Source organism: Astatotilapia calliptera, chromosome 7 (genome assembly GCF_964374335.1).
Source record: "Astatotilapia calliptera chromosome 7, fAstCal68.1, whole genome shotgun sequence".
In the NCBI taxonomy this organism is placed as follows: Eukaryota; Metazoa; Chordata; class Actinopteri; order Cichliformes; family Cichlidae; genus Astatotilapia; species Astatotilapia calliptera.
In genome coordinates, this window is record NC_137428.1 from 26,938,344 (window position 1) to 26,955,038 (window position 16,695).

The 16,695-nt window shown below is 38.0% G+C and overlaps 1 protein-coding gene across 1 annotated transcript; it reads right to left on the reverse strand.

The window, feature by feature from the left end:
- Nucleotides 1-1,032: 1,032 nt before the first annotated feature.
- Nucleotides 1,033-12,475, reverse strand: pde6b (phosphodiesterase 6B, cGMP-specific, rod, beta). The gene is made up of 24 exons (XM_026174015.2): nt 12,291-12,475; nt 11,940-12,202; nt 11,553-11,864; nt 10,312-10,464; nt 9,830-9,919; nt 9,566-9,706; nt 9,407-9,481; nt 9,237-9,301; nt 9,082-9,148; nt 8,938-8,985; nt 8,183-8,332; nt 7,848-7,991; nt 7,494-7,559; nt 7,223-7,372; nt 7,008-7,115; nt 6,802-6,911; nt 5,834-5,921; nt 5,640-5,740; nt 5,396-5,503; nt 5,256-5,319; nt 5,074-5,148; nt 4,198-4,281; nt 3,796-3,949; nt 1,033-2,952 (listed from the first exon to the last, which is right to left on the reverse strand). The coding sequence occupies exons 2-24, from the start codon at nt 12,096-12,098 to the stop codon at nt 2,897-2,899; spliced, it is 2,568 nt and encodes an 855-aa protein (XP_026029800.2). The 5' UTR covers nt 12,099-12,202; nt 12,291-12,475; the 3' UTR covers nt 1,033-2,896.
- Nucleotides 12,476-16,695: the final 4,220 nt, after the last annotated feature.

Here is a 16,695-nt window from a genome sequence, read left to right on the forward strand (position 1 = left end):
AGGGATATGTGCTTGCAAGGATTATTTGTACTTTAGGGCACCCTTAATTTCCATGAAGATGTCTTTAGCACATGGGGAGGGGGAACTAAAGGATGGATTTATGAAGTCACAAAAGTCTTAGAAAATGAGGGCTATCTATGCTCAGATACACTTATGTAATGTGTCTTAAGAATACCACTGTGATTTCTAAGAATGCTTAGTGATGGGCTCTGTAATTTTTGTTAAGATTACCTGAAGCCCATTGCTGAGGAGGAGAGGAGGGTTGAGGAAGCGGAGAAGAAGGCCAGAGAGGAGCAGGAACGCATCTACAAACAACTCTCTGAAGGTAACGCAGAATCACACACAGCCTTTGTTTGTCTGTCACATGAAATTAGGTTTGTTTGTTTTAATGCCAACATATTCATGTTTCCTCATTCTTTTTCTGTCTCTGCAGCAAATTCTGACACCATCCTCAAATGAACCGTTTCCTGACTTATGTTGCTGAACAATAAATATTTCCAATGTAATCAATAAAGTGTCCTTTACTTTTTTTTCTTTTTTTGAATTTGCCTCGTATTAGTCGTCACTTCTTATTTTGAACTAAGCCTTTTGAACCTTCTAGTTGCGTTTGACAAACACACATGCACATTTCGTGACTCGAGCTAGTCTGTGTTTGTGTGTACACCTGTCCTTCAGTGGGAATTGAGTCTGGAGGAGGAGCGTGGTTGTAATCCTGGCCTAGTTTAGCAGCAATCCTAGGATTGGGGTCAGGGACCAGTAGTAGAAAGTGCAGTGTGGACAGAAGCGATCCCTCAATACTCTTGTGGGTTGTGTAATATTGTAACCTTCATAATGAACTCCATATTGCATTATAGCATTATATAGAACATGTTCTTGCATTATAATCATAATGGCTGGGGGTCAGTTAAGGCCAGGACGCGCCTTAACTGACCCCTGCATTCAGGATGAGGGGAAGATGAATAAATGACCAGATTCCAACAATAATGTTGGCTCTTGGTACGTTTCACCATCACAGGAAATAAATCCACTCGGTTAAAAATACACTTGCTTTTATTGGGGTCATCATTGTACATTTGGAGCACATGAGGAGGCAAGCTTTGAAATGCTGACCAAAAAGTAATTTAAGTCTATTAAAAAAACATCCACGGTACATCCAAAGCACATTTAAATTGATTTGGGACCTAATGTTATCACACAGGCATTTTTATCATAGCAGTGCCATATCTGGAACACTTTAAATATTTGTAAATTGAAGCTAGCACAATGCATTTGTTATTCAGCTTTATGACTCTTTTTCTAGTGCTTTATAAATAATAAGGTAAGGCCCTCTAGCATCAAACTAGAAAAATATTTGCATCTTTATATTTACAGGAAGGGCGATGGTATGTACAAGTCTATACACAAAGCTCAGTTGCTTCTTCATGCTGTCTCAAACAGCTCTGTGTCCTTGTTGCCTTCGAGGCCTGCACTCAGGGATTGTTATAAGAATAGCCTGATGGCTCAGCGATTAGTGCTGCTGCCTCGCAGCACAACAGTCCTGGGTTTGGGTCTCGAAACCTGACCAGTCGTGTGGCGTTTGCTTGTTCTTGCTTTTCCTTTTGTATCCTTTCACATAAGCCACATGGTTGTTTGTCATTATGGTTACTCTTCCTGATGGTGAGCTCTGACTGACTCCTCGTCCTATTTGGGAGGAGTCCAGTGCAGGGAGAAGCTTTCAATCAGGGATTGATGTAGTACAACTCCCTCTAAAGCAGTTTGAGTAAACTTTCTGATCCCAGTATTTGATTGTGCTCATGTTGTAGCAGATATGAACAGAGCAAAATTTATTAAATCTCAGACAAAATCAACCAAATAAATCAGTTTTATGTGTGACCACCTGATTTCCCGCTCTTATTTAATAAGACATTTATAATTCTATATTTGGAAAATACATATCCGAGGCTACCGTCTCACACTCATAGACCACATACTGTATATTTACAATATAAAGGCATCATGAATAAGCATCTACAGACTTTTGCTGACTGTGAACTCATAAGTGTTCACTGTAAAACTCTTTTTAAAAGCTGTTCCTGTAGCACGACCGAACATTTACCTTTGGCTCTCTGCAGACAAAGTAAACAGACTCTCATTTGTAAATAGTGACTGGAAGTAGTCAACAGTGGATTACTTTTGAATATGATTAAACAATAACTCTATGTTCTGTGAAAACTAAAGTACTATAATAGTAAATATATGGAAAATTAAAAGCCCAAACATTTTAAATAATCTAAAGAGGCCCGAGCATTTAAAAAAAAGCACTGCACTCCCTTTCTGTACAGGATTATTGTTTACTACACAGATGTAGGCTGTGTCCTCCTGAGATGTTTGCCATGTAAATAAATACTTGGAAGAATTGGGGAAAAAATAAAAAAGTTGTACATATGAGAAACACACAACAAGCACACACACATTCACACATTGTCACTAACACAAATCCTTTAAAGATAAGCAAACTTTTTTAAGATCAGAGGAACACGAGATGCAAAAATCATCTTCAGTCTTGATTCATAAAAGTACAATTATTTTAAGACAGGAAGCAGCAATTTTGCCTCAAATGTAATCGCAGGATTTTTTTCCTTTTTTCAAAATGTGGTCAGTCTTTCCTTGATCCGAATTAATTTTTGGCTCACCTGGCCTCTTAAAAATAAAGCTTTGCTCTTCTTGGTGGAGATCTCGCCGTGTTCAGGTTTTTCCTTTTCCGACTGGACCCCCTTTTCTGAAGAGTTACTACAGGGCTGTGCATTCATATATCCGTCTCCCTGACTTTTTCTTTTGTTTGTTTCTGCTGGGGTGAGACTCAGTCTGTCATGAGTGTCTTCGTAGACCCCAGGAATGTCAGCAGTTCTTTGGCTGATTAGCACACAGAGCAGGTCTTGGAGCCAGACCCACCACTGGGGTTGTTTGCAGCCGCTGTTAAACAATTAAATATTCAACAAAAGGGTAAGTATACAATTAAAGCACTAGAAACCAAATGATCACTTGTGTTGTGGCTAATTTTAATATATGAACCCATTCTACAATCCAAACGAGATATTTAACTAAAAATAGACACAACACCGTTCAAAAATATTGGTGTTAGACCAAAGAAAGGCTGAAAACCTGGTGGAAAGTTTCATGACAAGTCAATGACATAGTTAGGTAGAAAAAGAGACCTCAGAGAGGTTTGGTGTTTCAGATGTGAAGCAAATTAAAAGCACTATCACCTCCTCTGGGCCTGAACCCATTCAAGATGAACTGAGGTGGAAAAAAAGTAGAAAACTGACATTATTTCTTGTTTTTTTTTTTTTGTTTTTTTAATGTTGAATCCTCCACACTAAAGACGGAGGATTCAACCTGGCTTACTATCAGCATGCAGCTCAACGGTGTAGAGATGGATTAGTGCACATGATGTGAGTAACTTGCCCTTCTATGAAGGCCCCATTAATGCTGAATGATATTTGAAGGTTTGGGCACAGCATATTCAGCTATCCATTGAATTCTGCATGTATTAAACAGTCCAGACACCAAACTGGGCTAATTGGTATCGATTTAAAAGTGGGGTTTTTTGTTGTTGTTGTTTGTTTTTTTAGCACTGTGAAAGGTTGTCTCTGTGCTACCTTCAGATTACTTAATAACTTTCAAATCATTGCATTTCTTTTATTTTTGCACTTTACATTGTTCCACCTGTTTGGGTTCAGTGCTCTGCCTCTCTGAGTCAACAACCTTTTTAACAGTTCCTTGTAGGGTTCTGATTATTGTAAAGACACACCCTACCTTTGCTGGCTGCCGCTGCCTCTTTAGCAGCTTTTTCTTCTTCGATGGCTTTGAGCTTAGCCTCGTACTCTTCCTTTTTGGCATTCCACTCCTTCCTGTTGTTTAAGATGCCATCCAGCATGGGCTGGATTTGTGGGTGGAAGCGAGAAAACTCCTTAAAGATAAGATGCAAAGAAGAAATGAAAAATTAGCATGGAGCAGCACAGAAGAGGGGAGCTGTACAGGAGATGGTGATGCTCCATTGAAAACACAAATACATAATAAAAAAAAAATAACAATAAGAAGAAGAATTGACCCAGTGGTTTAAATGTGTTCAGACTAACCTAGTTTTTGCACAGAAACAGTGACAGGAGCCATGCAGTGCACATATTCGGTGAGCAAGAATGTAATAATCATTATTACCTTGTAGACAAACGTGCAGACAAAGTCAATGAAACCACACTGAAGCTTTGGAAGCTCAGCTGACTTGTTCCTGTCCATCATGGGCTGGTGGGAGGGACAAACATTTAGCGCAGTCAGAACTGTCATATAATTAATGAAATCAGTGCAAGTCTGTAGCTAATCACACACACTTCCACACATGGTTACATTTTTACTTTAAAATAGTAAAAACGGCCTGTATTTGTATAGCGCTTTACTTAGTCCCTAAAGACCCCAAAGCGCTTTACACATTCAGTCAACCACCCAGTCACACACATTCACACACTGGTGATGGAAAGCTACATTGTAGCCACAGCCACCCTGGGGCGCACTGACAGAGGCGAGGCTGCCGGACACTGGCACCACCGGGCCCTCTGACCACCACCAGTAGGCAACGGGTGAAGTGTCTTGCCCAAGGACACAACGATGGAGACTGTCAGAGCCGGGGCTCGAGCTGGCAACCTTCCGATTAGAAGACGAACTGCCAACTCTTGAGCCACGATCGCCCCCAGTCACTTCACTTTGTCTGAAAAAGCTTTATTTTTTTACTTGAAACTTGTCTTATGACGTCCTTTGCCTCTGTACGAGTAGTTCACCTTTCCTCAGGTGGGTTTCTGCTCAGCTACATAATGAGTGCGATCCCTAAAGTGACGTGTGTGGGCTGCTGAAGAGACACTACAACTTTATTCTGCCCTTTACACATCTGTAATAAGCTAGGAAATATAGTGCTGGACATTGTATCTAGCTGGCAGTATCATGAAAAAAAACAACAACAAATGAATAATTATACATTTAAATGTGAAACAAATAAGTCTATTTTTATGAGCACAAATACACTCCAGCAGTAAATAAACTCACAATGGGTTGCTGCTCCAGTACAGTCCTCTCCAAGTCACCCTGTTCCCAAAACTCTGCTGCCACAGACAAGGCGACCTGGAAGACATACAAACGTGGTTATGCTCTTAAATAATGCAAAAATCATTATTTACTCATTTGTGACTCAGCTTACTATCAACACCAATAATTTCTGTGCTTCTCACCTTGCTCTGAACTTCCCAAGGCTTTGTGATTGCGGACAGGTCACATGCGGTCATCATCATGGCCCTGAAACAGAAAACAGTTTGCAGCCTCAGAGAAATGTGCAGGAGCAAGTAACACTGTGCATGTTAGCTGCACTCACATGACAATCTCTTTTCTGGTTGTTTCTAGTGACATGAAGTCGACCCATTTCTTTTCATCCTCATACGTATGTGAGAGGTCCACAATCTTTTGGAACATGGTTCTCTTCCTAGAAAGGTGCAAGGAGAAGAATCATTTACTTACTGTTTGTCTACTTTTTAATGTAGTTTGACAGTAAAAACATTAGAAAAATAAGACATTTATCGTCAGGGAGCAAGGGCAGGCAAATGAAAAGTAGTACTGACTTGAAATAAAGAGCCAGGTCAGTGGCGATGATGGCGATGTCCATGAGATGGATCACGTGGTCAACCTGTCGCCTGTTAAGGTTCTGATAGATATTCAGTGTCTGCATAGGAGAGGAGCAAAGAAATGTCATTAGTGACCGAATAAAGAATACAAGTAACCTAAGCTAATCTCTCGTTAGCGTCTTGTTACTCACCTCGTCAGCCAAGAGGAACTTTCCAAACTCTAGATGGTGCCGTTCCAAAATGGAAGAGCCGTGTAACTTGGCCAGAGGATTACCAGATCTGTTGAATGAAAATAAAAATCCTCAGATACCAGCAAGATTTCAAATGGGACTGAAGTCGGTTATCATAATAGTTACTATATATGAAAGATTTTAAAAGAATTTACAGGCTTTTTAAAACATCATTCAGTTTATTACCACATTTTTCCCCATTTGTTTTCAAAAGATCTCCTGAAAGGTTAAAATGTGCAGGTGAACTTTTAAGATGATCTAATGCTCATTCTGAACTACAAGCGAATGCATAATCACTGTAGTAATGACTGTGGATCACTATATCCTGTGTGTGTATATGTGTAGCTATGGTTCATCAAATGAACAGAACAATGACGACTCACTGTTTCTGTTTACAAGCTGATTGCTTGGCATAATTCAGAAATCGTGTAATTACTTGATTTGTGCCTTAGATTTCACCATTTGCAGCCATTTCAGTGACATCTGCAGCACATGCAGCAGAGTAGCATCGAAGCTAAACGGCCAGTAGTTTTTTTCCTTTTTAGGGCATGTTGCTAATTACTTTATAGAACACGTTGCTGGAAAGTAAATGAGAATTTACCTCATCATTTCCCCCTTTCAAAATAAACCTAATATAGTGACTACGTCAAAAATTCCTTCCTTAACTTTTCTTTTTATCATCGACCTGCCAGCAGGCCCACTTTACAAGCACTCTTTAAATGACCATAACTCTGTAATTGTTTGTGTTAGAGACAAAATTCAAACTGTTTCAGAAAGAGGAGAATCTCTTTACTCGGATTACAAGGTATTGTAATTATATTGCACAAGGTACTGTACAATATATTGCTAAATGCTATATAATGCTGCAAACCTTAAGCAGTTTTCTTTATTTTGTTGTGAGAAATCAAAAAGTTCCCATAAGCACTTACTTGACCTGGTACAAGTTATTTGTCCCTCTGTGATCAATATCGTGAAGGAATCCTGCGGTTATCATCGCCATTACCTCCAAGTCAGTGTAGTATCGCTTCAGCATTCCTGTCTGAGCACACAGAGACACACAAGATATTGCCCTGCTGTGTATAAAGATATACATTTAAGCTGAGGTAAATGGAGGTTAATAAAATTAAAGAAATACCGTCAGTAGCGTAAACATCGTCTGTCCAACATTAAAGCCGTGACGCCAGTTGTGGTAGGTGATCCTTCTGTACCCTTTGCTGACTGAATACATGAATCGAACCAGCACCTGAGAGGAGAGCAGCAAATCATTAAATCTATTTAAAAACGACACAGCTCCAAAAGGCTGTTCACAAACTGAAGATAAAGATGCACACTTGTGTTTATCTGCATTACCTCTTGTGGAATCTGGAACTTCTTGACCACACCGACTTCATAGTACATCTGGATCCCGCACTTCACCAACTCCATCTCTGTGCAATTAAAATCTGAAAAGCGGAACTCATAGATCTCAAACTTCTTAATTAGTGGAGGAAGGTCTTTTTTCTGTGAGGGAAATGAATGAAAAAGAGACATATGTGGAAAATGTCAAACTTTTCTGGTAACATATGCCAAATTGAGGGACAAATTCATGTGCTGGACATCAGAATACGCATGTTGGACATACCAGGATAGCTAGGAGCTCGTCCTCTTCACAGTCTCTGGGTTCACAGTCATAGAGCTCTCTGGTGTACTGGGAGAAATTACAAAAACCATTGATGTTATAGGTTTAAACTGAGGCAACAACGCCAAGTACAAAGATGGCAAGTGTTAGTTTGGTCTCCTACAAAGAGAAAAATTAGTGAATCTTGTCAAAAAAGAAAAGCTTTTTTTGGTTCTTTTTGGATGGTTTGCAATGTCTTTTGGTGAGGTGGGAGTTCAAATGAGGCTGGAAACCTTTTCTATTGTCATTCATCTAAATACTCTAATGTTTACAGTCAGTTAACAGCTGGGAGAGAAAACACATTTAAACAGGACAAACCAGGATGTTCTGAATCTCATCATCTCGACATTTGACGTGGTAGAGCACCATGTCCTGAGCGATGTCTTTGCGGTTCTCAAGCTTATTCATCTTGTCGTAGGTGTCTGTGTTCAACGCTGACCATCCCAGGAACTGAGTCAAAGCCTGAGAAACAGGAAAATCATCAGAAGATGGCCATCTATGTTACACGTACAGCCTTCACCACAAACAGTGTCGGCAGTGGACTCCACACATAAACATAAAACAGATATAGACACTTTATCTTCCCAGATTACATTGGTGGGACTGTATTTGTCTTTATTTGCACTAAATGATTTTGTGAAGATTACTGTTACCTCCATGAGCTGCTCATCCTGATCATCAAAAGGCTTTCCATCTTTTCTGTTGTAAAACGTGGCTACGCCAACTATCTCTTCCTTTTTGTTGACGATTGGCAGCGAGAGAACATTTTTTATTGTCCAGCCACTGCTGTCCAATGGCTCTTTCTGCAACACACAAGAAACAAGCAGACCTCATAACATATGTCTACATGCAAAAGGTTCTTTAGCTTTTTTTACAAGCAGAACATCTTGCGTGGCCTGTTTAAGCTTAGAACTGTAACTACAATCTAAAACATTGTAGCCCAAATACTTCAGGGGGTCTTAATAATAATGAAGAAACAGGTTTCATTTTAATCATGTTAATTTTCCAGTAAATCATTCTGTCTGGTTTAATGATGCATTTTGGTGTTTTCAAAAAAATTCAAGCTTAGTATGATTGTCTGCATATTTTCTCTGTTTAACCAGTTTGTTCCTGGAATAACTTAAAGATGATAACTGATTCAGATATCCCTCTTGCCCACTAGTCACCTGGATAATAAACCAGGAAGAAGCAGCACAGGTTTGATAAACCCCGACTGAAGTTTTAGATATTAACGTTTTAAAATTACGACAAACCTTGGCTATGGGTCACAGACCCCTGGGCGTTCCCGGATACCACTGTGACTGCCACTGCTCTGAAAGTACTCTGCACTGTTTTTTGCTTGTTTTTTGTTTGTTTATTTTTAATAAAGTAGCGTCCTCTCTACACAGTGACGTCTACAATATCTTACCTGAAAATTGAACGTCTCATCAGCGCCTGCATTCATAATGTTACAAATCTACGAGAGGGAAGAGAACAACCTGATCAGTTTGGAAATATTTATTAGGTTAAACTGGTTTGACAGCTTTCTGCAAGTAATTAAAAAGAAACTTACAAAGCCGCTCTCAGCAACATAAGTGGGAAGGCCACTACTCAAAGCCCAGTGATCTGCGGGAGGATTGCTATAAGACACACAGGCAGTAAATCAACAGATGTTATCTCTCACTAAAACTTTATTAATCTCTTTTATTTTTTCATCTAACCACTTACGGTATTACTTTGATGTCTTCCTTTCCGTGTAAAATATAATCAATCACTTTGTAGAAGATTACCTCCTAAAATCAAAATAAAACAGGAAGAAAGAGGAAGCAGTGTGTAGACATTTACTAGCAAAGGCAGTGCTGGTAATAATGTTAGATAAATAAAATAAAAGAACATACCCTGCCATCAGGGGTTACAGGGCCAGAGTAAGGTGCCTGCTCTCCCATCAAAACTGGCCAGATGTCAAAGAACTCCTGGAAGCAGAGAACGAGTCAGTAACTTCACGGTGGTACAAAAATACGGCTTAACACACACAAAGATACAGAAAGAAGCCACACCTTTTCCTTCGTCATGTCTAGTAAACCAACAGAGTAGCGGTCACAGTTGAGGTAGGCTCGGACTGTGTACAAGGCTTTGTGAAACTGTCGCTCGATGTCTGTCAGCTCTTCGAATACCTTGTTGGCTGACCATAGCAGCAGCTACAAAACATGCAAAATATACATTAAAGAAGGGTGAAAATTAGGTTAATACATGGTGCAAGTGTAACACTGCAGTAATATTTCTGTATCTACATCAAAGACAGCACATTAAAATTGCTGTACCTGTCCTTTACGCGTCTCACAGCTGTGGAGGTAACTCAGGTGGTAGATCTTCAAGTTCAAAGTGGCAACTCTCATATACTTCAAAAAAAGCTGTGAGGATGGAGGAAACGGGGTCAAAATAACATAAAAAATAAGTGGCAGAATTAAATTTGTGGTACAAAAAAATGCTGTAAATGAAGGTCGAGGGGTGATGAAGATAATGTACTATAAATATAATCAGCAACATCACATTATTATTATTATTATATTTATTATTGTGCCTTTTTTTAAACAGAGAACATACTGACCTTGCCCATATTTCATGCAATACTTATCAGTTGTAATAAGAAACTAATTGTCTTTAATTACAATCTTAAGGCTGACTGACTGTCTAAAGCTGATTGTCTTTACCTTAAAGCAGAAAAACATTGTTTACAGAATTGTGCACATTAGTTTCAACTGTGAGTGGTTCAAGCACGTGTGCTTTTGTGGTTTGGACTCACATCTTCATCTTCAGCAGTGAAATGTGGTCCTGTGGTCTTGTTCACAGCCATGACCACTGCCACCATGTCTTTGCCGTTGAGGATGGGTGTAGCCAGAATATTCCTGGTCTCGTAGTCTGTGAGCTCGTCAACAAATGAGCTGAAGTGCTGGTTCTAAAATGCAGGAAAGATGCCTTCAGAGCACATAGACATGTAATTGCTCATCCAGAAAACATTATTAATATAACACCGCAAAGGCTTTCATAAGGCCTTACTGAAAGCCGAATACATCGCTAGAAAAATTCATTTAAGGTTATTGTTTTGAAGACAGAAGACTTTTACAATGTACTACAGTTAATGTGTGTACACTTATAGTAAATACTCCAACTTAACACGGTGACATAGAGACAATGAACAACTTTTATACAGCAGAGTTCTGCAGGAGCCAAGAGTAGATTTATTAGAGAATAAATAGAGTCTATAATAAGAGGTAAGTGTGTAGGTAAGAACGCATGATATGGCCCACAAATCCCACATTTTTATTAGTTTGTCAACTCAATTTAATTATGAAACTACAAAACGTATGATGCACGCTACTGTTCCTTTAAAATATAACAGTGTAAATAACAATATAAGGTTTATACAGGGATATAAAAGTAAGCTATCAAAGTGAAATGATCTGTTTTAGATTCCTGCTGACTAAATGCCAGAGGTGTCTAATCCACAGCTAGAGCAGAGCCTCATGGGATCTGAAAATAAATGGATTATGTCTGACAAGGGGATTTACACCTTCAGGTGGTCAAGTGTAGTGTGTGACTAGCTTTTCTTTTACTCGCCCTATAACCATGAGGCTTTAGGGTATGATATCTAATATATGTGAATATTTACGAAAGCAAACGTGCAAAAATGTTACTTTGTTGTTACTCTGTGAGGAAAAGAGCAGCGGCAGCTCCTGCTGTTTGATTTTAAAGAGGCTGATTTTAAAGAGACTGTAACAAATCTTGACATTCTTGCCTCTTTCATGTGCAACCAATGAGATTATCCAACAGAACTGAACAGATCATGGGTAACTTGCCACCACCTTTACCTTCCATTGGAGAGAATAAATGAGAATATAAATCAAAACTGTTATTGTGATATATTTATAACTGATTTAATTCTTAATTCTAGCCACTGTGTGTCACCTGGTGGTGATCTAATATGAATCACACCTTCATCATCTAAGCTTTCCCTCTAATTAATTAGCCCTCCCTCCTCCTTACCTCCTTGACGTTTTTCACATTAACTGACTTCTTGGTCAGAGCCACATTGCCAACTATTCCCATGTCCAGCGGATACACGATCTCAGAGTCTGGTGGCACAATGCAATCGTCAAACTCGGAGTCTTTGCTCACGTTGAAGAGTCGTGTGGCGAGCTCTCCCACGCCATTGCGCTGGCGGTACATGAACAAGCTGCAGCGGTCGGCGTGCAAGAGTGCGCTGACTCTTCTCAGGATCTTGAAAACCACCTTTTCCATGTTGATGTTCTCTTGCATGTCTTTGATCAGGTCATACATGATTTTGCTTTCCTCGATCTTGAAAAGGACAGAAAAATCACTAAAGATCAAAAATAATATTAATAATAAACAAAAAATAAAACTGTAACTTACCTGACTGAGCTCTTGAAACTGGCTGAAGTCGATCTGTTTCTCTGGGAGTCCTGAAACCTTCGATATGGTGGAGGTGTTCATCTTCTTGGCAAAGTACTTCTTAGCAAAATCAGGATTCCCGTTCAGGAACTTTTCCACGTCTTCCTTTTGTACACCCATGATTGCTTCTTCCTTGTCCTCTTCCAAGTGTCCCTGTCTTCTCCCTCTTCAGCTCAGTGATCGAGCTCCCACTACGTCCAACACTGCTCCTCCAACTTCCCCACCTAGAAATCGAAGACAAAATAAGAAAGGAAACACTTGCATAGTGACAACTTTCTAAACTTTACCCCCCAAGAAAGAAAGAAATCTTACCCAAATACTACACACAAAGGTGGGAAACAGAAGTGGACACATTCAAATGCAGGTATAAAAAAATAAAAAAAATAATCCCCTCTTGTTAGTGGGATAAGCAGACTGAGAAAGGGAGATCCCTGAGGAGAAGGCAGCGGGCTGAATCCAACAATCCCTCTGTCATCAGCAGATAGTGCTGAAGGTTAGTGGGGATCTGCCTACACTAAACTCATCAGCTGATCATGTAGTAAGGGATATGTAGGCCAAAGGATCCAGACACCATTGTGCTTTTGTCCAAAACAAAAGTAAAATATATACTGTCAGGTCCCTAAAGGAATAATTATTTTTTAGGTTTTCTGCTGGCATTGCACTACAAATTCAACTTGGCTCATTTTTTGCTGTTAATTACTGATTTTGTTGATGTACGCATTTAAGCATCGTGGCACAATAACTTAATACTCAATAACTATAACTTTTCTTTAAAATTCTGAGGGGAGAATATAATAAAAAGCTTAAAAACCAATGAAAAAACAGCGAGTCTTCTTCGTTGGTCTCAGACTGTTTTTTTTATTGAGGTGTTTTAAACATTTAAACATTTGTTTAAATATATAAGCATTATAGATATACAGATATAGGTTTAAAGGCTCTGAAACCAATAAATAGAAATGATGGTCCTGTTTTTAAATTTCTGGGTCAATACAGATGTTTAAAATAGCAATTTTATTATTTTATTAACATTTTTTAAATTCTCCACTAATAATCATTAGTATAAATATATTTTCTATCTCTTTTGTGCTAGTCCAAAATATAAATAATAACAATAATACAATTTTACTCAATTTTACTAGGAATATTTAGCTAATACAAAATTGATGTGCACCACTGATAAACACAATTTGTAAATGTGTAAATTTACTTGTAAATGCTGATATAGCAATGGATCCACAGTAAAAATGACTAGTAAGAAAAACAAATATGAAAAAAACAAATTAATTAGCTGACTGATTACTGAAAACTTTAATGAAACATAAAATCAGTAAATAAAATATTATTTGTCTCCATATTTCTGCACTGCTGTGAATGAAAAATTTGTTGCATTATTAAATCTAAATGATTATAAAATCTACAAAATTATAAGATATATATTTGTATTACATACACACCCTTTGCTTTTCATGTCTACTGTATATGTTATATTTTTCAGTTACAGTATGCCAGTTCTGCCTCTCTCTCCCTCTCTCTGTCTCTCTCTCCTAGGTCTACCTGTGAAAGCTCTTTAGTTCCTCATTAATCTCGACCTCCTCTTTATAAGCTCTGTTTAGTTAAAACGCTGCCTGATGAGGTCAGCACCCAAACTCTGGCTTTCTCCTCATGTAGTCTTTAAACCTGTAATGCACATATAGACAGTGGAAAATGAGACGCTGTGTGCTTCTGTGGGAAAATTAATCCTTTGATTCAGTGCACTGAGGTCCTGTCTATAATAAGGTTTCATAAACATCTTAAACAAAAGGTCAAATACATAATCTCCTTCCACTACAATAGATTACTGGTACTGTGTGTGTCTGTGTGAGTGCGTATCTGTGCACATTCATGATAGGGTCAGGAGGTGTTTATTGATTTAGTTTGATAAGGATGTGTATGATGTGCACCGGTTGTGTTACTCCATGTATCATCTACACAGGAATCATGTACGCACTCACCTGAGCCTCACTATGCATGCTCACTTGTGCACCAGCATATTTCCTCTTCTTAGTGCTTTAGTTTACCTAATATGAATGAATGCTTAAATCTTACACAGTGACCAGCAAACTAAAGCGTCCCACCATCACCATGTTAGCAGCTCTGTGAAGTACTGAGACGGCCACATTATCAGCCACACAACTATAGTGTATAATAGTATAGTATAAGTCACCTAAAAACACTTGAACACGCATTTGAATCATCTTAGTTTTTAGTCTGGCTAAATTACACATATATAATTTTGTTTTCTGGCTCTGTTAATGCTTCTGGTGGTATATTCTGAATGAAGTGGATGGAGCTCCTATAAATACAGGAAGTGGTAATTGGAATATACCAAGTGTTGCCACATCACAGGGGTGGAATGGAATTGTTTTGTCAAAATACCTTGATTTAATTCATTGGTTTTGATGTTCTGTATGTGGTTGGTTTGGATTTGATTAATGTTAAGTTAAAAGTAACTGTTACACTAACTGTTTTTTTGTTGTTCTTGTTTGTCGTTTCCCATGATTCTTTGTTTAGTTTTGGTCAAGTATTTTTTAGACATTAGCTAGCAGTGTTATTTTTAGGTATGTCCCAATTTACTTCAGATAAATCCTGAATTTAGTTCTTTTTAGCTGACCTCTTGTAAAAGCCCAAAGTTTATTCTTAACTTTTTTAGGTCAGATAAACTTGTTTCCTTGTGCCTAATCAGTGGTCTCTAATACGGTACTTGAGCAAACACTTAAAGCTAACAGCTGCAATCAGCATGCTACAGCACTAATCATAGCAAGTAAAACAGCTTATAATGTAAAGTTCCTTGAAATAAATCTAATTGTTAATTTGAATAGAGACAAATTGAACTGAATCAATGACATTGTTCAACATGCTAATGAATAGTAATGTCTACTGTTTTCACCTTCTGTTAGCATGTGAACATTTTTTCATTAGCACTGTTAGCAAAACAAAGCACATATAAAGCCGATGTCAGTGTCATTTGTTTTGCATGTGTTGATCATGAACCAAGTAATAGAAAATGTTACCTAATTATGGGTCTGGATGAAAAGCCATATGGTCATTAATGTTACTACTATTTCAGTATTTGTCGAGCTATTCAATTCAGTTCAATTCAATAGTATTTATGTAGCACCAAATCACAACAAGAGTCATCTCAAAGTGCTTTATATTGTGACCTAAAGACTCTACAATAACAGAGATGAAACCAAAGATGTAGACTTTTAGTTTAGTACATGAAAAAATGAAAATAAACTGAAAGATTTACTCACATATTAGCTTTCTTATATTGCAATCCTGCCATGCACCACACGATGGCAACAGACGCAGGCTAGAAAGATGTTGAGTGATCCATGATCTGCAAGTCTCCTATTTTTCCTTCTGTGTGGGCACATGCAGTGGTTATCTAAGCATATGTTACAAAGTATGTGCTGCCGAAAAGGATTAACAGACTTCCCCATACTTTTCACTTTGTTCTTTATTTTGGGGGGTTTCCTTTTTTTTTTATTAGTCTTTATTAAGCATACATATTGGGGCACATCAGTCAATACAACTCTGCCTCAATGAATTATGAATCTGGATTGTTCATAATGAGTTCACTGAAAAAAAGAAGTGTATTTTCTCGTAAAGATTTCTCCTCTTGGGCTAAAAGTGAACTTTCCACTACATACTGTAGATATCATTGACAGCATCCATCCATTGTTTGAGGCTTGGTGATTTGGGTTCATTCCACTTTTTTGCATTTTTATTTTTTATTTGTATTTTTTTGCAGGGTACTGAAAGTATTTTTACAAAGCTGCCAGTACTTTAAAAAAAATTTACTTTTTTTTTTTTACATTTTGGGGCTTTCGCCTTTGATACATATCGTAGCAAATTAGCAAAATGACCGATACCAGATTGCCACCATGTTGTTTCCATTTACGGTCACATCAAAACATTTTGTTCAAACAAGGAACCTCAGATTTATACAAAGAACATCTTGCATTAAGGATAGAAAACATATTTTTAGTTAGAGCTCTTAAAGCCTAAGACCTACACACTCTAAAGAAAGGCTCACAGACCAAAACGCCAGAAGTGTAAAAAAAAAATTACCTGAAGATCATTCTTGAGATTTAAAGTAGTTGAAGGTCAAACAATGACACCAGTTTTTTTTTTAACTGTTAGTAATTACTGTGGCCAGTTTCATAACCTTTACATACACATATACCACGCTTAGATTTTTTCAAGGTTAAATGAAAATACAACAGTATTATAAGGGAACTAACTGTATTTCTTCACATAGGAATTTAACGATGGTGTAGAGTACGTATTTTTATCAGGGATCTATTTCTGTTCTTACAAGCAGGATTAAACTGTATTCCTCCAGTCAGTGGAGAAAATAGAGCTGCTGTCTTGACTGACTTGTCTGTGTGTGTCCTCACTGAAGACGCTGTTTACTTTCGGAGCTGCACTAGTTTACACCGATTGCTTAATTTTTCACCGGATATCGGATTAAACAGGATTTGTAACAGTAGTAAGTCGAATATAAACAAACAGACACTAAGGTAAATTTTAAAACAGACACCTGTGGATATTATTACATGATGTAAAATGCCAGCAGTAATCTCAGGTGACCAAGGTCAATCCAGGAAAGTAGAAATCACAAACAGGGGTCTGTGTGTAAGTTTATGAATAACAATGCGATGTCCGGTATGTT